This window comes from Rhinolophus ferrumequinum, chromosome 21, assembly GCF_004115265.2.
Source record: "Rhinolophus ferrumequinum isolate MPI-CBG mRhiFer1 chromosome 21, mRhiFer1_v1.p, whole genome shotgun sequence".
In the NCBI taxonomy this organism is placed as follows: domain Eukaryota; kingdom Metazoa; phylum Chordata; class Mammalia; order Chiroptera; family Rhinolophidae; genus Rhinolophus; species Rhinolophus ferrumequinum.
The window spans coordinates 40,956,494-40,981,410 of record NC_046304.1 but is presented as its reverse complement, the minus strand read 5'-3'; the positions used below and the strand labels follow the sequence as shown (position 1 = coordinate 40,981,410).

At 52.6% G+C, this 24,917-nt stretch overlaps 1 protein-coding gene across 17 annotated transcripts in view; it reads right to left on the bottom strand.

The window, feature by feature from the left end:
• The window catches only part of MAPT (microtubule associated protein tau), a 94,754-nt gene that overhangs the window by 18,379 nt on the left and 51,458 nt on the right, over positions 1-24,917 (bottom strand). For 4 of the 17 annotated variants that reach the window (XM_033089283.1, XM_033089284.1, XM_033089285.1 and 1 more), the window contains exons 3-9: positions 23,070-23,156; positions 16,846-16,911; positions 11,960-13,063; positions 9,176-9,228; positions 6,473-6,670; positions 5,240-5,372; positions 1,805-2,070 (exon numbers count right to left, since the gene is read on the bottom strand). In XM_033089283.1, the coding sequence (XP_032945174.1) occupies positions 1,805-2,070; positions 5,240-5,372; positions 6,473-6,670; positions 9,176-9,228; positions 11,960-13,063; positions 16,846-16,911; positions 23,070-23,156 (1,907 nt within the window). Of the gene's footprint in view, positions 1-1,804; positions 2,071-5,239; positions 5,373-6,472; positions 6,671-9,175; positions 9,229-11,959; positions 13,064-16,845; positions 16,912-20,710; positions 20,798-23,069; positions 23,157-24,917 lie in introns of all 17 variants that reach the window. The other 13 variants (XM_033089295.1, XM_033089297.1, XM_033089296.1 and 10 more) reach the window with 10 other exon arrangements.

Here is a 24,917-nt window from a genome sequence, read left to right as displayed (position 1 = left end):
CACAGGCTGGCAGTTGCTGATGGCTAGCTTCCCTCTAATGGGTCGTTGTGGGTACACTGGTCACAATCTTCTCAACGGTGCAGAACTGGCCGTATGGGGTTTTGCTTTTCATTTTTCAAACCGAGAGCAAACGGTCACACTGCTGTGAAAACAGGGCACACGCCCCGCACACGCAGCACTGAGGGAAGGTGCCAACGCCCGTGGGAAACATCCCACCCCCTTGGAAGCTGGCTCCCTGGGGGACCTTCTGCCACCAAAGCTTCACAAAAGGGTCAACCTCAAACCCACACCCGCAGAGCCCCTTCTGCAAGGAGCAGGCCTCTTTCCCAAGAGGAACACAGGCCGACACTGCAGGAAAGTACACACTGGCCCAGGTCTCCCAGGGCTCCAGAGACCAGAGGCACTGAGGCCCCAGACTCCACCCCAAGAGGCACCCAGACCCCTCCCCTGGGCAGGACCACAGAGGGTAGAGGCCAGCAGGCTGCCCCAAGTCTCCACAGGGAGCAAAGGGCAGGGTTTCAGGTAAGTACCCGATGGACCTAAAGCCCGCTGAGACGCCCTCCCTCCACGGAGACTCTGGCCCCAGCCAAGCTGGTAAACAAAATCAACAGTGGGGATAGTGCCTGTTGGGGGTGGGGTGGATTGTCCTGACTGAAAGGGAAACCATGGCTCAGCATTCTGTAAAGCTCCCCAGCCCACCAGCAGGCTGTGCCCCCAAAACGGCCCAGCCCGGAAGGCCCAACACATCTGTGGCCTTAGGAGTGGAGTCTTGGTCCTTGGCACCCCACACGTGCTTCCTCATCTCTTCTCCATCCCCCTCTCTGGTGCTGGGTGGAAAGGTTGGGGCTCGTGTCTCCCAAAATTCATCTGCTGAAGTCCTTCTTCCCAGTATATCAGAATAGGGCTGTATTTGGAGATACGGTCTTTAAAGGGGTCACTCTGTTCAAATGAGCTCATCAGCGTGGGCCCTAATCCAATATGACCGGTGTCCCTATAAAAAGGGGAGATTGGGACATAGACACCCAGAGAAAAGAACGTTTGAGGACACAGGAGAAGGCGGCCATCTACAAGCCAAGGAGAGCGGCCTTAGAAGAAACCAGCCCTTCGACACCTTGACCTTGGACTTCTGGCCTCCAGAAAAGGGAGGAAATACATTTCTGTTGTATGTACTGGGGTTTTGTATGCCAGCCCTAGGAAACTCACACAGTGGGGGGCAGGGACAAGGGGAGGAAGAAGGGGCGCAGGCCAGTCCCCTCTCCCGCCACCTCAGGCTCTCAGAAGCTCACGTCTCTCCACCTTTAGGAGACCCAAACATTTCATGAGCTCCCTCTTGTTCCGGGAGAATCAGTTGTTTAAAATGGAACCCCTAATTTCCCCAGAACTGACGGTTAGAGAGAAACCTAACCTAACCAAATGTCCAATGAACGCCAGAGACATCCACCTACAATTGCTGTGTCATGTCCTAAACACGAGGCAAGCTGGGGGACCTCTGTGGACACCCCCACTTGGAGAACCCCCAGGTCACAGAGCAAGAACCCTGTAATCTCTGACACTGTCTGACCAGCAAGGGCTGAAATGGGGAAGGAAAGAACTGGTACTTTCTCTCCCCTGCACAGGGCACTCCTGGCTTCGTGAAGACCCAATAAAGACCCACAACCAACTGTCTTGTCTTGAAGAGGTCAAGAGGGGACTGGGCGCCACGTGGGGTGGGAGCCGAGTCACTGGTATACCTCTGCCCCAGGTGTGGGAGAACCACACAGCTTCTCCTGGTGTTCTGGGACCACCAGCCTCCCCACGCCCTTACCTTCCCGCCTCCTGGCTGGTGCTTCAGATTTTCGGTGGAGCCAATCTTGGACCTGACGTTCTTCAGGTCTGGCATGGGCACGGGGGCAGTCTGCAGGCGGCTCTTGGCTGAAGATGGCGATTTGGGTGGAGTGCGGACCACTGCCACCTTCTTGGGCTCCCGGGTGGGTGGGGTCGGCAGGGACGGGGTGCGGGAACGGCTGCCAGGAGTGCCCGGCGAGCCGGGGCTGCTGTAGCCACTGCGATCCCCAGACTTTCCAGATTCACCTGGAAAGGAAGGAGCGAGTGAGGCCAGGAAGCCAGCAAAGGCCCTCACAATGGGGCTGCCGGTCCTGAGGGCCCATTCTCAGACCCAGGGCTGGATTGGACAGGTGGGGACAGATCGGAAGCTTGGCCAAAGCAGCAGGAAGCTGCCCTTGAGCCCATACAAGACAAATGTCCCCTCTTCCTTGATTTTGTCACTTAGGGACAGAGACACCCCATTTCCAGGGAAGCAGCAGCATGGTCACCGAGGACCACCCAGAACCCCTTCCCAGAGAGGGGACCAACTCTGCCCGTGGCCCATGGTCAAGAGATGGGCTCCAACGAGCTGTGTAGGCTCAGACAAGTCATGTCCCCACTCTGAGCTCAGTCCTCAACTCGAAAATGAAAATAACTATAACGCCTGCAATGCGGGAGGAGGCCAGGCTGGGACGTGTATACGCGCTTTGTAAAACTCTAATGCAATTCCAGGTGGCCTTTTCCCTGATTAAGGGCCACGCAAGGACAGGACCCAGGGGTGGCCCTCATCTGGATCCATTAGACTCGTTACCCACAGAGCGAATTTTCAGCTGTTCAGCAAGTTCAAGGCCCCTTTCCCACCAGACCCTTGCCCACCATCCCCGACTCCTCTGTACCTGGGCTCCAGAACGGTATGCCCTGCTTTGTGTCCACCTGTCCCTAGCTCTCCAAACAGGCCATGTTCATGCCGCTGTGCCCTTCCGTTCCCTCCCCAAGAATGCCCTTCCCCCCACCGGGCACCTTTCCAGACACGATGTGGGTGCCAAACCCTGCAGGAAGGCTGGGGGATGGCTCCCCTCCCAACAGACTGTCCTGTGCCCCGACACGCTTCTGTCCCTGCACTTCCCGTGCCCTGTTACACTTCCACAGTTTACTATTCCATCTGCCTCGCGCACCAGTGTTTCTCCAAGTGTGGCCCAGGGACCCTGCATCAAGCGGTGACGGGGGAGTGGGACCTGTACAAGCCGTGATAGGGGAGTGGGCCCCATCCAGATCTGAGAAGACAGACTCTCTAGGATGGGGCCTGGTTCTTCCCAACCTCCCTGGGGAGTCTGAGCAGGCCTGAGTCAGTCATGGGCTGGACGCTGCTGTGCCCAGGGGACAAGGCTGAGCTCCCCTCAGTGCTGAGGGTGACTTGTCAAGCAGAGAAGAAGCATGGCTGTTCTTGGAGTTTGGATTTCCACGTCTGCTGGATATCCCTGCTGGAAGTCGCCAAGCTCTGCGGCAACAGGACCCAGGAGGCCTTTTCTCCTTTTCCACACAAGAGCCTGCCTCCAGGCTCAGGCCCCGCCTCCAGTCACAAGGTGCAGATGTGGGGGTGGCTTCAAATCCTTTCTGTCACTTAAATGCAGAGCGACCCCTGAGCCTGTGCTCTCACCTGAAAAATGGGGCATGTGGTCACAGCCCACAGCGCTGCGTTTTGAAGACGGGGTGTAGTAACAGGTAAAGCATCCAGCGCAGTGCTGGCGCTCGCAGTTTTCACGGTTAATGGACGCCCGCGGGGCTTTCACACCTAAACCCTGGGTAGGGACAGTCCACACCTGCAGCACCTACAAGTGGCTCGAGGCACACGCTCCCAGCCCCACGGTCGGCACATGTCAATGAGAACACACAGGATTAGGCGGATCCGCCACACACACAGCCGCACAAACCACACACAAGAAGAGAAGCAGGAATTCTGCCTGTTCCAGTTCAGGCTCAACACACGAAACCAGTGTTTCAGAAGCATCTCTAAACACCTAGGCCACAGGCAAAGGGGGTGACCCCCCCAGGCGAAGCAGGCTCACAATTACCTCTCTCAGACTTTGCCCCTGCAGGGGTTGGTATTCTCTGCACTTGCTTGGTAACTTAAAAAGAAGAATCCACAGAAAGCCTCGTTATCATCAAGTTTAAATGGGGCCTTAAGGAGCTCTTCTCCATGCCACAGGCAGCCAGACATGCCCAACCAGGCCATGCAGCAGAGGCCGGTGAGGCAGGGAAAGGGTGCGGGGAGCAGGGGACCCCATCTGTCAGGAAACAAGGTCAAGAGGACCCTGAGGGGGATCTGTCCACCTGCAGGCTGCCACCCAAGAGCAGATCCAAAGAGAAATGCACGTTCTTGTTTCCAGTTTTGGCTCCAGATGTGGGAGTCAGCTGGTATAGTGTTAAGTGAGAAAAAGCAGGATCAAAATCATATATAAAACCCAATCAGAGTTCTTTAATTACACCACATCCTATGTATTATATACATGAGAAAAACACCACATGAAAAACAAATCAACAAGCCTTAATGAGCGGCTGTCCTTGTAGGCACCACCGTATGGCAAACTGGGCTAAACACCACGGCAAAAACATGCAGGGGGCCGAAGGGTTCTGAGCTGCCACCTTGCGCCCACGGGCAGCTGAGAGACTGCTGCACCAGCCTAGGCTCACACACAGCCTGTACGAGAGTCACAGGCCCGAGCACCACCCCGGGTCCAACACAGGCCAGATGCCCCCTTAGTTGTGCAGAATCTAAACCTAATTGCCTGGGACATGTGGCAGCGGGAGAGAGGAGCTCAGCCTGGCTGTTCCCAATCCCCAAAGAGGGCGACTACTCCTAACAGGACCACTGGAGGTAAAATCGCTCTTCTGAAGCCTTGCCTGGTACTCAGAACCGACTGGGTTTTACTCGTAGGAGCCCAGGAGAATGGGCACAGCCTGCAACAGCCCGGCTAAGACCCTCAGGCTGTCAGAGTGTCTCTAATACCCCAGCAGGCTAAGTTGCACAGAGGCTGCCTGTGTGAGGTCACACAGTAACCTATCCAGGCTGTTGCGCTGTCTCCAGAGAGCAAGCGCCACCCACGTGTCTGAAAAACACCTCCCAGGAGGTGGACTTGGGGTCAGAGAAGCTCAGAGAAGCCCCTTTCCTCCCACTGGTTAGCATGTGGCTGCATTTCCCTCATGCTGAAAATACGCTGGTTAGACTCAGTCGTGCAAACTCTCAGAGCCTCGATTTCTTCATCAATAAAAAGTGGGGATTCAGCATCTACCTTGGAAAATTGTCGGCAAGATTAAAAAGAAAATGAACATTCTAATGTTTAGTAAACTGCAGGCATCAATTAGCGACCACCAGAGGTTATTCATGGTCAGGCGCCTTCAGAGACGAGGACTGGATTCCAGACAACATGCTTCTTACCTGTGCCTGGTGGGGTCTTTGGGGACGGGGTGGTTTTTGCTGGAATCCTGGTGGCATTGGCTGGGCCTTTCTGGCCTGGAGGGGCAGCTCCCCGGGGTGTGGCAATCTTCGTTCCAGTTTTAGCATCCGCCCCCTGGAAACCGAAGCAGGGTAGAGTGGTTTTTACGATTAGGAAATGTCGCTGTCACCTGGAGTCCATGGCAGCCCTCCTGAACCACTTTGACTCAAAACGAGGCTACGATCGGGGTGGCCCTTTGCCTACTAGATGCAACGAATGTCTTCTACAATCACAAGGGTTTGCTGGGCACACAAGCCCATAGCCCCACCCGCATGCCAGGTGCGCTGAGGACCACTGCCTCCTACAGGAGTTGTTTACACGAGTTGTCAGCATGAGTTGTGCTGGTGTGTTTTATAAAAAGACGACATAGCCTTTTTACCCACACAGGATCGGGTCTGTCACCAGTCAGGACATCAGTAGGCTGTTCCCACGCGGATACCCATTTCCTGACTCTCCTTAGGGATTTATTTGACTGACGGTGGTTGGTTTCACCAGAGCCCCTTGACAACACTGCTTGTTGAACCTGACCGAGAGTGCTCACCGAACTAGACCGTACCACTTTGTTCTCTCCCAAGCAACCATTAGGTTTCAGTAACTCCTTGGATGTGCTAAGTGAGAGCCCTTGGCTGCACCAATTAGCAAACCAGGCAGAAGGTGAGAGCAAGTGCACGGGCACAGCCAGCAGACGGGCAGTTACTGGGTTTGATTACCCAGTCAATGACCTGGATACGTAACACAAAGTCAAAAAAACAAACAAACAAACAAAAAACCAACCTGATGCTAACCAAGGACCTCAGGATGGTTCGGGAGGAGTGAACTAGTGGGACAAACATTGTTACACAGCCACGCTGTGCAGCCCAAGTGGGGCGACCTGGAAACACTCCCGTTACCAAAGTCGGAAACAGACACAGGAACCCCACTGGAGTGGCTACTTTCTCGCATGGGGTCCTAATCAGGCGCCTCAGGGACTGCGGCTAGGAGGGGCTAGGGGCGCTTAGAAGGATGGCGCTGAGCCCCCTTCCGTCTCAACCAGAGTTTTAAGTGTCCTGCATGGTGCTTCCAGGTAAGAGCTTATCTGCAGAAAGGGCTTTGGGGCTTAAAAAGACCCGCACACACACATACATTTGAAAACCACATTAGAGCAACCTGATTCTTTCCAAAGGTGGTTTCCTTACCTTGACTTTCATCTCCTTTGCTCCAGAACTGCCCGTTCGGGGTGTGACAGAAGAGACGTGTTTAGGAGAGGAAGATGGCTCTGGGCACACGGCAGGGCTGGAGGGTTTGATCAAAGGGTCTGAGCTACCAGGAGTGGGGCGTTTGGGGCTAAGGCAAGGCCTATTGTTCAGGGTTTTAGCAGAGGAAGGTGTGGATGTCTTAAACATAAACATAAATAAAATCAAAATAAAAGTCAGCACATGAAGGAGGGAACAAACTGAAAAAGGACAGTAACTAAAAACAAGTAAGGCAGGTACTGGCTCACGGCAGTGGTCTCCAAACTGTTTGGATCATGTACCCTAATCATTCCTTTCATCAGGAAGCACAGAAGTGACCAGGCACCCACAGTCACCCCTAGATATTTATTACTTAACACATATACGATGAAGCCAGTACATGATGTTCATTAGATGAACTTCAAGGTGACATAACTCTTAGAAGACAAAAATGGACAGAAGTTCTAGAATGTTCTTTCTCTGGCCCATTGGATTTTCATGTGCTCCCCAATTTGGAGACCACTGATTGACAGGTGTTTCATGCCCCCAAAAGTTGATGGAGATCGCCGAAGTGTATGATTCTGGGATGTTTCTCAATAAAACGTCTCCGATGTGTGTCACAGGTGACACGTGCCCCACTTTCCGCTCCGTCCAGGTGAGGAGCTCGGGCTGGCCCATAACCCTCGGCCCTGTTCCACCACGCGGACAGAATCATGCTCGCTAAACTCAGTGCAGTGCCTGTTCTCAGCCTTAAAGGTTCTGCCTGGCACCACGTAGGTGACATGCGCACGCGCACTTTCTGATTAGTCTCAAGTAAAACTAAACATGATCTGGTGGATCTTCATCTGGCCAATGTTTACTCTGGAACATGTTCCAATGTAGGAAACAGCCTGGGTGGGACAGGCGGCCAATGGGAGAGGTGTCTGCGAGCTGGGTGACCTCACAGAGGCAGCTGCACTTGATGGAGGGTCCTGGCACCTGCAGTTTGTCCTCACTGCCTCTGGGGCTTTGACCAGGATGTGTGGCCCTGGTGGAAGAGGGTGGGCTGGGAGGGGGAGGGACCACACCTTCAGGAATAAAACCAAGAGGCCAGGTCTAGAAGTATTTAGCCTTGGTGAGAAGGAGGGTCCCAGGCACAGAGCAAGAGTATGAGGCTGAGGCCCAGGAAGAAAGGCTGGAGGCTGGTACTGGCAACACCTCCTTCCCCAAGCGCATAGGGCAGAGCTCCCTCCCCGGCCAAGGTTCCTGACAGATCTGACCCTTTGCTGTGAGGCTGTGAGCAACTCCAGGGCAGGGACGATGGACCCATGTGTGAGAATGAATGAATGAATGAATGCATGCTTGAGGCTGGGAGTCCCCTGAATGTGCATCATGATTGGCAAGCAGCTGTTGCTACCGTTTCAAGCACCTAAGGCAGAGCCGCCCCAAGTCCCTGCAGCACCCTCAGCTGCCTCACTGGGGTCTTGTGACGGCGAACTGGGCTGGAACTGGATGGCGAACTTCCTACTGGGCAGGAACTTTGCGGAGCGCCTTTCAACACGCCACCAAACACCTACAGCTGCATTCTGCACCTGGGGATGCCCTCAGGACTCCAGGACTGATCAAGACTCAGATCTTTTAGGCAGAATTTATATTGGACATTTTTAAGTACCTTTAAGACAAATAGGTCTTCATCTAGGGCCACAGTGGGATTTCCCTGGAAAAACACTGCCGTGCAGTGACAGGAGCGTTTTCCAAGAGGTAGAATCATTGAGGAGGGTACAGTACAGCTGATAGGAACACCGAGAAGGATGGGCACGGTTTTGGGGGCAGTGTGGTTGGAGAGCAGCTGTCTCGGTTACTGTTCCTTGGGGTGGTTTCTGAAGACTGACTAAAGCACACGTCAAACGGCCTCCTGGCGAGATTCCAAGATGGCGTTTACTGCGCCATCGCCACACATGTCCACTTAGCATTTCAGGTGCGTGTGTCAGGTTTCCCGGCTAAGTCAGTCCTCTCTCAGAGCCCCCCAGCAGCCAGCCGACCTGCTTAGCGTTCTCAGAACGCACTTTGTCTCTACGTGCTCCCGGGTCTTCGCTTGTGCTGTTCCTACTCCTCAGATATGCCCTTTGCCATTCCCGTCTCACCAACCCTCCTTTCTGTTTCCTTCACGGCCTGCCTCACAGGTCCTCTCTTCTAGGGCTCTTCCAGAACCTTCTGCCTTAGGTTGGGGATCACGTCTTTGCTTCAGCCTCCTTACTAAATGGTATTTACTATATACCTGAAGTATGTGTGTGTGTATACACGTATTTGCTGAGCCTAGACCTGTGTAAGGTGTTAAGACATGAAAAATTCAAACTTTATTGCAGAAAATTCAAACATACCTTCATTTACCATGAACGTCTCACTTAAACTATGCTAATGAGATTGCAATTATTCAATTAATTACTTATCAATTAATTATTCAGGTTAATTACTTCATTAACCTGCCGACTGCCCTTCCCTGGCATAAGTACCCAAATGGGTAAATGCTGCAAGTTAGAAATTTGCATAAAAACACAAAGCACTTTGAATGACAGTTGGACTTCAGTGACAAATGCTCCCCATGTTATATATAAAAATTAATTCAGATATAAAGCATGGCTTCTCGATTGGTTTGACGGCGGCAGTTTCATGGTTTCGTTAGCTTACCTTGGTTTTCTTGTCGTTTCCAGTCCCATCTTTGCCTTTACTGACCATGCGAGCTGATAAAATAGAAAATGAGAATGTACGTTACACCCATGTGCACAGCTCACGGAAAGAGCCCCTTGTAGTTAGGCTGATTTCTCAGGATCAGTGCAACGTATTTTGTTTCAAGCCCACCATGGGGCTTGGTGGGAACCCACTGATTTTCTTTTCCTTTGAGTCTGTTAGGTCTCTCATGGTTAGTATTAACACAGCACACTGGGGTCACTGCTCTGCTCGCAGCACCCTGAGGAGGGGGCAGCAGGCTTGCTGAGGGTGGGGGCATGCAGAGGGGACGCAGAGGAAACTGTTCCGGGCACATGTTGGCACAGGGGCGGCAGTTTGGAAAGGTAGACAGTGCAGGCCTCGCCTCTCACAGGCTCCCTCCCTGTCTCTGCCAGGGTCGGCTTCCCCCAGCGTAGGCGAACCCCTCTCCAAGGAGGGGCATTTAAAAGCCCCAGCGCCACAGAGAGGGCAACTCAGCCAGGCTCTGGCCCCCTGCAGGACCCTTCGCTCATGCTGTCACCCAAGGCTCCAAGGGAGTGAGCTGTCTTCCCAGAACCTGCCCTTCACTAATGGGGGCTTCAGGCACCGGCTCCAGCTGCTGTCTGATGAGCCCATCCCACCCGAACCAGCCCTGGAAGGTCTTCTCACACCTACAGGCCCTCCCAAGGGGCTAATCCTTGCGTTTTCCCCAAATCAGCTCCAAACTAGTTACCATCAAACATCCTACAGATAACTTCTGGATTTGAAGACCAAACCTTGGACGGCTTTTGTGTTTAGAAAGCCACACCCCTTGCTGAAACCATTGTACTTACCTACTAGCATCACCTCTAACTTACCCTTTCCTTCTCTTAACATTCGTTGTTGAAGATTGATCATAGATTTGGCTTCAACAGTGTGTTCCCCCTGCCCTCAGGACCATGGGGCCCCTGGAGCTTCTCACTGGTTACTGGAGTCCCCGCTTCTAGACTGACCAGCATTGATGAGCTGCCCAGAGGTTTGTAAACTTTAGTGTGTAGCAGAAGCACCAGGAGAGGTTGTTAAAATACAGATTCCTGAACCACTCCTGAGACTCTGTGAGCCTAAGGCGGGGCCCAGGAACCTGCATTTTAATGAGAGCCAAGTGGACCTGATTCATATCCTTTGCCCAAATCAACCATCATCATGCATGTCACAGAAACCAACTGCTAGACCAGCATTCCCCAAATCGGGGTGCTACTGAACAGGCCCCCTTCCTGGAGATGTTAGCAGGTGGGATCAAATAACTTCGGGACGCTCGTACTATGGCTCCTTCTCAGAGGGTTACAATGTGCGTTAGGATATTCCAGTCCCTGACAAGTCCTGCAGCGACAAATGCTATTTAACACTGTTTAGCCTGTTTTTTCCAAACTTACTGGACCATGGAACTCTTTTTTCCCTTGGACACACCTATCAACATACAGTGGACAAGGATTCAATAAAACACCATTTCAGGAAGCAGTATTGTAATCTGTCAAACCAGTTATTTGTCCCCTACTACTTTGGAACTTAGGATACTTTTAACTAGGGTATAGGATTTTTTTTTTTCTGTCTTAAAATTTAAATGCAGATTTCTTTATCTATAACATTTCAAAGTTTTCTTGACAACTAGGATCCAATCAAACTTTAACAGACGTTTGCAACTGACAGCTTAAGTAGCATCAATTTCTGAGCCCTGAAAATTATTCTAAAACGCTCAGGGTCCTAACTGGGTGAATGTGCCTGACTCACGCTCATGAGGCCTCCTCTGGGATACAAACTGTCCTCTCCCTGACAGGACACAGAGACCCCGACACTTGGGAACCTCTCCTCCCTCCCTCCTCTCCAGCCTCCAAAGGGCTGCTGTGGTCATGCTTCCCAGGGTTTAAGAGGAGAGTGGGGCTGAGACCCTACAATCCCAGCACAGGCTCTGCAGGGGCGGGGGAGCTACTTGGACAGGAAGCTTTTGTTTCTGCTCATTGTCTCTGCTACTATAAGGCAGGGTGGGTGGGGTGGGGGTTTGTGGGCCAAAGGCTCAGCGTGGGCTCTTGGCCACCTCCAAATGCTTATGTATGTCGTCACCTCCTGCATGTGATGTGTTGTCCACTGACAAGGGCAGCAGAATACAGGCTTCTGCCCTCTGTATCTCTGGGCTAGGAGCACACACTTCAGAACCTTCTGGGAGGCCTGTGGTGCACAGAGAAGAGTGTCCTTTCAGAACAGACCTACCTGGATTCGGAACCTGGCTCGGACACTTACGACTTGGTGACCTACAGCAAATTACCTCTCTGAGCCTCAGTTTCCTCATCAGCAAAGTGGGGCTAATTATGCCCATTGGGAGGGTTGGGGTGTTCTAGACAACGAATTTAAGGCACATAATAAGCTCTCACAAGAGGAAGCAGCTGTTACCTCCCCCGGAGGGCAGCCTCCCAATCTCCCGTGGGCTGATGGACCTCCGTGGATAAACCAAGTGTCCAGAGAGATGAATGGGGTGGAAAGCAGTGGGTGGGGTGTTGGTGGCATGCAGAATGGCGACAAGCGTGACAGGAGCACGTGCGACCAGAGCCTGACGGGCAGGAGGCCGTGGGGTGGGGGTGAGCGGCAGGGCCCAGCTGGTCAGGTTAGTGGCCGTCCTTAGGAACCTTGGAAGCGGCAGGAGTCAAGGGGGGGCCAGAAGCTCAGTGGCAGTGCCCGCAGCCTGGGTGGCACACGGAGTCACCAGGAAGGAGCAAAGGAGCTCTAGACACAGACCTTTCAGTTGAGGGACCCGGCTGACGGGCTTTCCTGGCAGACCAGCTGCAGGCTGCTTTTCAGATGGTTCTGCAAGGTCAGTCTTTTTTGTGTCCTCTCCCCCAGAGGGGCCCCGGGGCTCTTGTTCCTCTCCAGGGGCCCCCAGAAGTGCAGCCCCTTCCAAATCCACCTCTGAACGTTCCTGTTCCTTCTGCACATTGGCTTTGATTTCCACGTGGAACGTGAACTCGGGGGGCCCGTCGTGCTCTTCCGCTGTGGGCCCTGCGCTGGGCCCATCGGGCTCTGAGGCCTGGGGCTCTGTGGAGACTTTGGAGAGGAAATCGACAGGGAGGGGGATGGCACCCTCAGCTGGGAAAGCGGGGGTGCCAGTGGCCTCTCTGGAAACTGTCTGGGGGGATGGCCCATCTTGGGTTGGGGAGCTGTGCAGACTTAGGGAGACCTGGGAGGGAGGGGAGTCCTGGGGTGAAGACTCGTCGATGTCACGGTCTTCATCGACCTCGTCACCCCCCAGTCTCTCTTTGCCCTGGTCCCCCTTCAGAGGTGGCCCCTCCAGGCGCAGGTCTCCTAAAAGCTGGTGCTCCAGCAGCCCCAGGCTAAGGTGACTTCCCTGTGTGTCCTTAGGTTCTGTCCCAGAAGGCTGGCGCGTGGCTTCTCTGGAGCCTTCAGGCAGGATGGGAGCCCCAGGCATGTGGGACATGTGCTGGCGGCTCAGACCCAGGGTCCTCGGGTCCGTGGCCGCACCGCCACGGTGCCCCGGCTCTCCGAGGAAGCTCTCCTTGACACTCCCAGGCTCTGTCTGCAGATGTCCAGGGGAAGCAGGCTGCGGAAAAGCCAGACCTTCCTGGACCCAGGCCCCTTGTTTTGGTGCCCACTCCTCGTGGGGCTCCTGAGGGCCTCCTGTTGGAGGAGGCGGTTGGTAGACGGGATGATTCGGGGAACGGCAAGACATCACCAGGATGGGAGCTTCTAGCTGCTTCTCCCCCAGAGGCAGCACGGAGACCCCAGAAGCTTCTCTGCCGTGTGCAGGCTGGACCGGAGACCTAAGCCCACGTGCCAGGGGCCTCTCCGACACTTCCCTCTGATGGCTGGGAGCTCTCAGCTCCTCTGGGTTTGAACAGGCAGCAGTGGCAAAAGGTAAGCAAGGGCGCACTGATTGTTTAAGAGAGGGAACAACTCTTCAAATAAGAAAAGGACATTTAAACGGCATTGCAAGCCTGCCTAACAGAGAAAAAGGAGGGCCCGCGCCTCAGAACGAACGCTCTCTGGTCTACCTGCCACCAACTCGCCGGGGAACCCTGGGTGAGCACGTCCCCTCTATGTGCCTCAGTTTTCTCATCTTAGACCTGGTGACCGCCAAGGCCCCATGTAGTGCTGATCTTATCCAGGACTGCTGGCCCCGCTGCGGGGCTGTGTTGTGCTTGCTCCACAGAAGCTTCTCCAACTCTCCAGGGACCTGAGTGTCCTGAAGATTCTGGCTTCTGGCTGGGACCTGGCTTGGGTGCAGTGAGGCTCCCCATTCCTCTCCCTCTCGCTCTGTTCCCCTGTTTTGCCAAATAAAACCAGTAGATGCCCACAAACCAACCCTGCTTCAAGCCCATGCTCTGACCGGTAATGGAAAATGCAAAATTTATCATCCTCAGGGCTCCAGTCTTTACTAAGAGACCTGCTATAAGATTCCTATGAACAGAAATACGGTTCGGATTTATCCAGGTCATGGATCGTGGACAGGCCTCTTGCAGGAGGTGAGGCGACTACCGTGGGAGCAACGGGCTCCATGTGGCAGCCGCCAGCTTGCGGGGACCACTGTGTCACCTGGTCACACAATAACCTAGTTGATGGAGGGCACACTTTGTTTTCTTTTCCTGGTTCATTCACGCTACGTTCATGTGAATCTTTAAAGTATCTGACTGTGTATTAAGGATAGGAGAGTTATGCTTTTTGCTCTTAATAAACATTATATATATTTTTAACTCTCAACCCTTCGACAATCCTACCTACTCCTAGAATAACCCGCACAACTCTCCAGCTCCCCTCTAAACAACACCTGGAACCCCAAAGGATTTAGGAGCTTGGAAGAGAAAGAGATTGGATGAGGGGAGGGAGGGAGGTGAACGGACACCCACAGTGTGCGGCTGTGGGTGCACAGGGCTAACGTGACTGTCCTCTCTCCCCAGCCCACTTGGAATCTGTGCAGCTGCCTGTTGGCTCACTGCCAGGCAGCCCGGCCACAGCTCACCTTCACTTCTCACCTGTACCTGGGGCCTTAGCTCACAATCTCATTCATTCTGTGTTCCTAGCACCGCCCACAGTGCCTGCACACAGCAGGTGATTCATAAACGAATCCTGCAGGGTGAACTGATATCAGGAAGACATGCTGATTTCTGCTTTCCTCGGGCTCTCCTGGCATCTTACTGGGGTGCTTGGTCAGTCTCCGGGAAGAACTGCCCCAGTGACAGCGACGCAGGAAACAAGGTCAGTAGGGGACACCTGAGCAGGTGCCTCAACGCCATGACTTCCTTTCCACCAATCAGCTCAACAGACCAGAGGCACCCGTGGCTGCTGGTCATTACACCCCCGACAGGCCAGGTCTCCATCACCTTGCAGATAAAGCTTTCCTCCCAGAGCTTTCTAGAGATTGCTCTTGATCGGGAGATCACTGTACTCTGATGTAGGCAAGACTTAAAAAGATTCTCATTGAAAAAAGAGACAAGGGCCCCAAACATGAATAGTAAACATACCTCGAAAATCCATCAATACATGATTGTACAGTGTGTGTGTGTGTGTGTGTGTGTGTGTGTGTGTGTGTGTATGTTGACCAATAAGGAATCTAACATAATGTAACTACACTGCTGGAGGAAGGAACCAGGCTGTGAGAATATTCTATTCAGATCCCAGGATACTGTGCTCAGTCAATATTAACCACAGCGATTACCAGGGGTGGGGGTTCCAGGGTAAATAATATCTGGGTAAGCAGTCTGATTGCTTCAGGAGTCCAGACACATTGTCCCGCAGGCCACCTCAGGAGGCCTGGTCCTCCCTCGTGACACTTAGAAAAGAAAGGCCCACCCTCGAGGTGAGCGGGACAGGGTAAGGCCTTCCCACATCTCTCTCAGTGTCCTCTAGCCCCATCCTGAAACATTTTTCTCAATCTTAGTACTTCACGAACACAGGCTACTGGGAGTTTTCCTTCTGCAGCAGGAGAGAGCAAGGGAGAGATCTAACAACTTTTGTTTACATGGCTCTTTCTAATCTGAGTGTTTTAGTACAAAACAGATGGCAGGCTTTTGGCAAATAAAGTGTGTTTGTGGATCACCAGTGTGTCAGAATTTCAAGGGGTTTCGCTGGAGAGCATCAGGCTTGGCAATTTGGACCAGCAGCCCCAGTCAGGGCATTAAATTTTGGCCTTGGGAGCAGAGGTAGAAATCTCTGTATATTGAGATTTGTGGCCAATTTCCCTTTGTAGATGTTACCTGGTGTTCATCTCTTGTACGTATGTGATTCATCGGAAAAACTAAAAAATTCAGCCAGCACAACAGTAAAGTTTCCAGAAAAGATGTTGAGCTGACATTTTCATTGCATGGAATATGTTTTAGGTGCATAGAGACACAGCCTGCAATAAAAATGTATAGAAAAAACTCAAATTCACATCTCTTAATGGAAATAAACGAACATTTCACAGGTTATAAAAGCCTCTAATTTTATCTAAGCTGAAAAATCATGACCTAGGGGTGGCTGGATGGCTAAGTTGGTTAGATCGCAAGCTCTGAACAACAGCGTTGCCAGTTCGATTCCCACATGGGCCAGTGAGCTGCGCCCTCCACAACTAGATTGAAGGACAACGACTTGGAGCTAATGGGCTCTGGAGAAGCACACTGTTCCCCAATATTCCCCAATAAAAATAAAAAAATAAAAAGTTAAAATCTGAGCTGAATTTTCAAAAAAAAAAAAATCATGACCTAGAAGAAACAGGAGCCAAGATTCTAGTATTTAACACACAGACCGAGGTTCCCCCCTTATATTGATTATCCCCTCTAATATTTTTTGACATTCTTTGTACACTTAAGAATGAAAACACACCTTTCCGTGCTATGTGAAATGAGAAACACTAACTCACTAGGGGGCGGTGACCCCTTTAGGGGCAGGAATGTGTACTTAGGCCTCAAAACACTGTTAATGAGACGCTTCTTCAGGCACAGTCTTCCTAAAACCAGACGGCCCCACGGGCGGTGCTAAACATTGCACAAACCCCATATCACTTTCTGGAGACTAGAACAGTGTCTTCCCAGCTCTCTTGCAATCTAGAAGTTCCACATCACGCAGCAGGCTCTGAAATCCATTTATGCAGTAAATGATTGAAAAGAAACCCAGCCCACACTGTCTCCGAGGTCTCCATTCCCTAAAATAAGAAATCTCTAGGATTTAAAAAATTAAGTTCTTAAAGCAATTATGCTAAGTGATTATACAAAGTTACTTTTCTTGAACACAGCAGTTTTGGTCCCTGAGAAGAAAATCATTATAAGGTTTGACGGTTGCACAGAAGAAAGTCGAAAAGAACTAGCTTGGTGGCAATATGGTGGCGGCCTTGCTCCCAGGACAGGCCAGAGGGCAGGATGCAGGGAGAACAGCCAAATTTGCGTTTCTGTTGGACATTCGTTCTCGACTCCCCAACTACCCTCAGAACACTACACACCTTAGGAATGACTCAGAAATAATGGCAGGAGAGAAAAAAAAAAGGTGGCGCTTTTTCTGTATCTGAAAGGCCCATCTTTGATATCCTAAAAATCTCCTGGGCCCGTGAATGCTCTTTTCAAGGTCTAGTTCATCTGCGTGTTGCCATCTCCCTCCTCCCAACCCCTGAGCCTTGGAAGGCAATTCTAGCCACTGACCTTGAGTCACATGTCCAGCAGCTTGGTCTTCCAGGTTGGGGGTGTCTCCAATGCCCGCTTCTTCAGCTGGTTGACAGCAAATGAAGGACATAAAAGCAAAGACAGTTATTGTGTGTGAGAAACAAAGCTCTCTGCATCTTCTGGTATTTTTCTGAAAACATTCAAAGAAAAGGCACATCGTACGAGTACCACCGGGCTCTCTGCAAATGTCACATTAAATGGATGTTAATGTAGACAGCTCGTTACACAAACCCCACACACCCGCACACCGTACAGGTGACCACGATCCAGTGGGAATGACCTACCCTGCAGGGGCCCAGGGTCCTGAGCACCCCGTTCAACAAAGACACACGGGATGGATGAGGTCAGAGAAGCAATGTGCTTCTCAGTCACCGCCATGGGGCCTGTGTCTGAGTGGTGAGTGGTGGCCGCACTCAAGTCCACCCAGCGTTCTGGGGGGGCAGAGGTACGGGAAGGACTAGGTGTGGGCTGTGGAGTCAGGCGGGGCTTCACACCCTGGCGCTATTATTTACTTAACCTCTCTGGGCCTCCTTTTCCTCATCTAGCACCCTGAGGTGACAATACTGGTTCATCTTGTAGGCGGGTGATAAGGATTAGGGCGAGGATTTGTGTGAACGTGTTTAGCAAAGAACATGGCATAGGGTGCGCGCCCCAGAGCCGTCCAGTCTCTTTTCTCCAACCACTGGGCAAAGCCTTTAGCTGCATGCCCAAATAGGTGCTACTGGGTTAGTGGGGGGGCCCACAGTGCTAGCGAGTGGCTGTTGGGTGTCTTGGGCTCCTGCTTAGGGAGTCACAGCTCCCCCCAAACAAAGAAGACAGAAAAATTCCTGACCACATAGCAACAGCATGGAAATCAATAAACTGCAATACAATGCCAGTTTCAGCATCACGAAAAGTCAGGATATTGCTACAGGACAGTGGATACAACTGTCCAGAAGGAGTTTATAAGGCCAGCTGGCCATGAATGCACAGGCACGGGGCTCCCGGCCCTGGAAGAACCAACGTGCCCTGGTGGAGAGTGACAGGGAGGCCACCACCCCTGACAAATGCCACACGTTGTTGGCTGGGCCACCAGTCTTTTCCCCCAGACCTGCGACAACTCAGTCTCTGCACCCAAAAGAAACACCAAGTTACCATCGCTAGCCAGCACAGGCCACCACGGACGGAGAGCACAGAGGGAAAAGGGGGACCGCTACCTGATGGCCTTACAAACACCTAGCGCGGGGCAGCTGTGCTGAGGGTGAGAGGGGGCCCGGAGGTGGGCTCGGGAAACTCCCATCTGCCAGCTCGGAGGCATGACCACCCTCTGGGGCCCCGCAAGCTGACACTGTGCGTCCCAGGAGGTCTCATGACTCCAGGTTATCTGACAATAGCCGGCTGTCCAGGAGGCACTCTGAGTATAGGTTCCACCTGAGTTTCTGACGAGATTACAAAAGGAAAGCTCAGAGTGACAGCAAGTCCAGCTAAACGGCAGAGTCCTGGAGACAGACAACATGAGGAGGCATGCCAGGATGGTGTCACCGCAGTGGCACTGGGGAGCTGGCAGCTTTCACATGCCAATGCAGAGTTGTGATATCTGGCCCTGGTGCAAGTCAGAAATTGGAGGCTGCAGGTAACTCTGACAACCCCCGATACCCGCAAGGGAGGCGCTCAGAGAAGCCAAAGGGAGGGAGGGAGTACGTGTGACAGTGGCTGGGCCATCACATCACGATATGGCCTCTGTATCCCTGAAGCCCCAAGAGGCTCTCATCCCATATGGCAGGGATTCCTGCCGTTGGGTAGCCATACTGCACCCCCAAATGGACCTCAAATGAGAACCATCACTAGAACACAAGGTGCAGCAAATGAGACCAGGCAGAGTGAAGTGCTAAACTAAGGTACATGTTGTCAAAGTCCACAGCTGATAAAATGTCCCCCAACTCTAGAACCTCCCACCTCATGGAGGCGGTAAAGGGTGGAGAGGACGGCAGGGAGAGTATTTTTGAGGAGGATCTCTTTGGAGAGAACAGCTTTGGGGGTTGGCCATGTCGCCATCGGCAGTCTCAGCCCCAGTGAAAGCGTTTCAAGGTAGCACTTGGAGACACTTGGCATGTGTCTTTGGGGAGAGACACGGTGAACGGCTGTCAGAACCCCACTGGGAAAACTAGAGAAGGAGACAGGTTGAATTTGGTTTGGTGGGGGAACAAAGAAGCATGGCGGTAGTCCTGCAGTTGGGCCGCTTCCCCAGATTTGTTTGGGCAAACAATGTCTGTGTGTCTCCTACAGACCTGATACGGGCACAAGGCAGCCAGTGGGATGCTTTAGACTACGTCTGGCAGCCCACCAGCAGGAGCACGCCGACCTCCGCAGAGGTGAGGCTGGAGGTGCATCTTTAGACCACAAGGGGCTGAGGAGAGAGGAAATGTCTGCCTGAAGGACCTTCGGGGGGATTAACTGGGAAAGCGGGTGTCTGGAAGATTTCAAAAAAGTTTCCCATAGGAAAGGAGTCAACTTTGAACACTGCAGAGAGTATGGAGCCAGCTCAGAGCAGTGCCAGCCCAATACAACATTCCTGCCACACCCCTCCTTCCCAGCCCCACAAGCTGCAACCCTGCAGAGCTTTGACCTTTATATGGAGTGGACATTCTAATTAGCATTTGCAGACTGTGTTTTGTGACTAAGGAGACAAAAGTCCTTTTGATTACCTAGGAGTAATCAAAAGTTGGCTAGAGTTTTCATATGGGGCAGGAGAGCGCCCCCCCCACACTGGATAAATTGTAAAGGGACAGCGGGAGACAAAAACCAAGGGACCATGATCTCATCCATGAGTCATTCTTCGCCCTTCAAACGACCTTCACTGTCAAGGATGGACCGCTGGCTTCAAGAACATCCCTTTCCTCCCATTTCGGAAGCCCAAACTTGCAAAGCCGAAGCTGCTTTGAAGGGTTGGGTGGTGCCATGTGGCCCCTGCATGAGTGTTCTCAGCACATGGAGCCCCGAGAAAGGCTGCGGGCTTCCCACGCGGCTGTGTGAACCCGGGCTTTAGGAAGGAAAGCCACTCCTGCCTGGGGACATGTCTCCCTCTCTCCATTGTCGGTGAACTCCTGTCCAGAGCTCTCCTGCATTTCCTGTTGAGCACCTCCAATCAACAAGCCAACGACTGGAGTTCTTTACCTAAGCCTGGCCAAGGGACGTGAAGGAAATGACAGCAAGGGCTGTGCTAGCCATTTCCCCTGGGCCTACGCAGCTCTGGGTGACTCTGGTGGCCCCGAGTCCAGGGCTATTTCTGGTCGGTGCCTAGATGTCTGGGCTATTCCCCATCATCTGTGTTGACGGGACAGCCCTGTCATGCCTGTTCTATGCAGATACGTTTGAAGAGACAGTTCTAGGGCTGGATGCTAGTACATACATATCGCTGAATTCCTCAGGGGTCGTCCAAGTAAGGTTGTCTTCCAAAGGTGTGGGCCCGTCATCCGGACCCCGCTGCACACTCAGTGCTCACCACCCCCTAGGAGGTGACCCTGTGGCTGGACAGTCTGAGCTCAGAAGTGAAGAAGGCAGGATCTGCCACCAGCCTGCCTCAGAGAACGCTGTGCAGCTGATGGGCTGACTGAGATAAGCAGAGGAGAAGCAGAAGAAATCCAGAATGGTTTCTGTCCTCGTGGAGGCTGGCAGGCAGCCACGGAAGCCACAGGGCATCAAGGCAGCAAGCTTGGAACAACCCAAGATTCCAAGAAGCCGGCGTCTGCCCACATTCCTGCCTCACTTAGAGACGGGAGTAACCCCCCCCACACACCCTTTCCTCCAGCAGGTCAGCTGGGAACCCAGCAGGGGCCTTTCACACCAGCCCAGGGATCACCCTCACCTGTGGTTCCTTCTGGGATCTCCATGTGGGGCTGCGCGGCCACCAGCTTGCCAGGGGCTCCCTCATCCACTAAGGGCGCTGTCACATCTAGAAACCACCAAAAATCACCTTTGGGGGGGCCAAGATGAGCTATGCCAAGCCCCTCACTTTGCTTCTTGTGCGGGAGCAGTGCAGGGTGGGGGAGGCAGAAGGGGACTCAGCCGCATGCAAAGAAGCCGCACCACAAAGCAGGCCCAGAGCTGCCCTTCCTGACATCTCCCTAGGAAGCACATTAATATTCGGCTTGAGTGGCACCAACCCACAGATGCCCAGGCCATCTGCCAGGAAAGCTGGGGACAGCCCCCACGTAACACTGCAGCGAAAGAGACTGCTGGGGACAATCCCAAGAGTTTTGAAAGAAGAAATGTTGAAAACCAGATGACTGTTCACAGGTGTTTGATCCTTAAGGAGGTGGAAGAAAGGAGAATGGAGCTGGGACTAAGGCAATGCAAAAACTGTGGGGTGAGGGCCAGGCGCTATAGCTTTGCTGTGAGGCTCTGGGCAAGTCTTCTGTCTGCTTTGGGCCTCAGTTTCCTCATCTGCACAATGGGAGTATCGTCTCCAGCTGACCTCTGATGTTTCCTCCAGCTCTTACATCCTGTCCCCCTGAGCCCATGACGGTTAAGAAGCACAGAGACCTGGGTAACAATGAACGGGCCTGTTCCTATCCAGTGTCGGATGTGTGACCGGCCCACACCATCCGAGCAGAGGCGGGACGTGAAGGTCCACTACCAGGAGCTGATGTCGGACTCTCAGAAAGATGAGCACTCCCAAACCTGCCTTCCTCCCGGAGCAATGGCCTGGCTCCCTCCCAAGCCACTCCGAGGAAACAGAGGGAGTTGTCAGCATTGAAAGCTTTCCAACAGCCTGAGTCAGTTTAGACAAATGGAGTCCATTTTAATTATGGCTTTGGGGGCAGGCAGAGCAGCCCGGCAGAGCCCGGCCCCAGCAGGGCCCCCTTCCCTCTGAGGTGGGAGCTGAAGCCCTTGGGGCCCACACCTGTACAGGGTCCAGAGTATTTGGTTGGAAGATTCTTCCAGAATAATGCTGATGGAGCGCTGAAATCCATGCTTTGGAAGGCTGGCATGGAATCTGGCATTCGTGTTTCAGGACTGTCTCAGGGAAGTAGGCAACTTACAAAACTGTCCTAACGAGATCAGCAGGATCATATCTTGCGTCACTGGCTGGAAGGAGAGCAAAGAGCATTTGGCCTGGTATTCTCTTCTCGAGGCTGAGAATTCAGGGGTGGGGGAAGGGCCATGCCCACTATACCCTCCACAGATGCACCCCCATACCAAGCAACTGGCAGGGGCTTGATAGCCCCTTTCTGAATTCATCCACCGGTGGACGCCTGGGGCCAGGACGCTGGGCCAGGTCCTCATCCTGTGACACAGCAGCCAAAGTAATGGGCAGGGCCCAGAGAAGTGCTAAGAACAGAACCTTGAGCCTCCCTGGGGACGATGAAGAGACGGGGGGCGGGCGGCAGATACCATGGACTGGTGACTCAAAAGCCATTTTCAATTCCCTTCTCCCTTGATTTCTCCTGCTAAAGAGGTTGGAAAGCAAAATGCTCAGTGCCCCAGCCTCCCTTACAGCCAGGGGTGGCCATGAAACCCAATTCTGGCAAATGAGAGACATAAGTGGAAGTTGACCAGGTGTGGGCTTGCAGGAAAACTTCTGCTTTCCTAATGAAAAAGGAACACTCTTGATTTCAGGCCCGTTTTGGCCACTTTGCTACTTTTCTTCCTGCCTGGAAGTGCAGCAGCCATCTTGTAACCACAGGGCAAAAATCCATCCATTAAGGACAACAGAAGATAAAGACAGAAGAGCACTGATGATCCCGGGGACCTGCTGCCCAGGTCCAGACACCTTATTATGTAAGACAAACAAACCTCTTCACGTATATGCCACAGTTGGCTGGGATTTCCAATCAAATGCAGGCCTGACATATGACTAGATGGGAAGCGAGAGAAGGTGGTTAAAACCAGGAGCAAGGAGCACTTCAGGAGATACATGAGGAGCAGGGGCTTGGGCCACCGCTCTCACCCTCTCCAAGTGTGCCGGCCTCACAGCACACACATGATGACGGCACCTTACTTGGCACGAGCGAGCAAGGCAGCGGAGCAGGGCGTGGCCCCCGCCACATCCCCGAGCCCTGTCCTGCAAAGCACTGAGCTGAGCGTATCTCTCAGCCAAAGGGAGAGGCAGCAGCAAACGCAGCCAGGAAGGGTGGCACACACAGGCTCACAGCATGGCTACGCCCAGGCTGGTGCATGGAAGGGGCTGTGTGAATGAAGCGGTGAGAGGAAGGAGGCCCCACCTTCGGCCGTCGGAGTGCTCTTAGCATCAGAGGTTTCAGAGCCTGGTTCCTCAGATCCATCATCGGCGGGAGTCTGCAGGGGAGATTCTGGAACATACACAATGAGCCCCTCAGAATGGCTGCCTCTTCCCACCCTCCCTTTTGACTATTGTGTTTTGGAGCCAAAAATCACTCAGCATGGACTCTGATGGATAGAATGTGGCCTCATGACAAAACCACAAAGGGGACCAATCCCACCCCCACCTCAATACGACTGTGCCCCCAGACCAGGGTCATCAGGCAGACAGGCTGATGAGCAGCTGTTCTTGGGCACGAAGAGACACTGCCTTTGAATCAGCTGTGGTTCCAATTGAGACAAAGGCTCTTGTATTGACAAATGGCAGCAGATACCAGAAAGCTAAGCCACGTAAACCTGGGGCTTTGTCTTTCCTTATTGGAGAGATTCATCAGAGATCACTGCCATTGGTTAAAGGCAAGCAGATACCTGAAAAACGCTCAGAGATCCAACTCCTTCCTCTGAAAAGGAATTAACTTGGGGCAGACACAGTGCCTACTTCTCACTGGACGACTGGCGCCTGGACTTCACCCAGCATCTCTCATAGAAGGATCTCCAAGTACTGACCAATACACCTTGAGTGACACCAGAAATGGCAGCCACAGTTGAGGAAAGCTGTCCTTTCAGAATCCGAAGACAAGGAAGCTCTCTGGTGGACTCTGTAAGAGCCACTCCACCTGGGGTGGGTGGCAGCCTTGGGGTCAGTTTCAGGACAGGGGGCTGGTTCTGTGCATGAAGCAGAACCCCGAGATGAAAACAGACAAGTGGTGTTCAAGTACACTGCATGATGGGACACCCTGCACCCTTTGCTGAAACGCAGTCCCTGGACACCCAGCCCTGGTCTCGCCCATCCCGCCAAAGAAGGGCGAATACTAAACAAACTTCCAGCGAGCACACAGCTTCTGGCCCTGGAGCTCGCAAACACCTGCCAAGTGCCTCACGTAGGCTTCGGACAAACGGTTAGGAAGCACGATGCAGACTGTCTGTGGGGTCCTGTTACTAACCAGCCTTGGCCGTCAGAGCACAGGAGCATGGGACGTGAGGGGACCTCAAGCACGTGTGCCCCCCCAAACACCCCTCCCCCAATCTGTCCCCAGCCTGCTGTCCTCATCATGTGCCTTATCCTTGTTAAGTTTCTTGGAGGGGTGGGGAAGGAAGGAGAAGCAGCCTCTTCTGAATGTCTTATCTAGAAGGTATGACAAGTGGACCCATTACCCCTTTTCATTCATTACGGTGCCTTATTTGTATCAGTTAACCAATTGTTACCCACTTGGCAGCTCTTTCTGGCTGCATCTAGTCCTATTCCAACTTTTAGCATCCACTTCGATATTCTTTTTCTAGTACCTTACATATGGTTTCTTGTCATTATTCAAAATAGTCTCTGTCACTTTAATGTTGCCAGTAAAGTGACACCCCTCACGCCCCCTATACAAATAACTCGTTCTAAATCCTTAGTTACAGCAACAAATTTGATAAGAACTATCAAAATCTTTTAGGTGTCTCTTGCTGTCTTGGCAAATATATTCTTTGGGTAAACAAACTACCTTCAAATGTTTTCCTTTCAAACCAGTGACAAAAAGCTCACGACTGAACATTTGCATATCCAGTTGACCCTTGAACACCACAGTGTGCACGGCACAGGTCCACCTGTAGGTGGATGTTTTCAGTAAACGCTGCAAATGTATTTTCTCTTCCTAATGATTTTCTTAATAACATTGTCTTTTCTCTGACTTACTTTAGCGTAAGAGTAGAATAGGTAATACATATAACATAAAATAGGTGTTAATCGACTG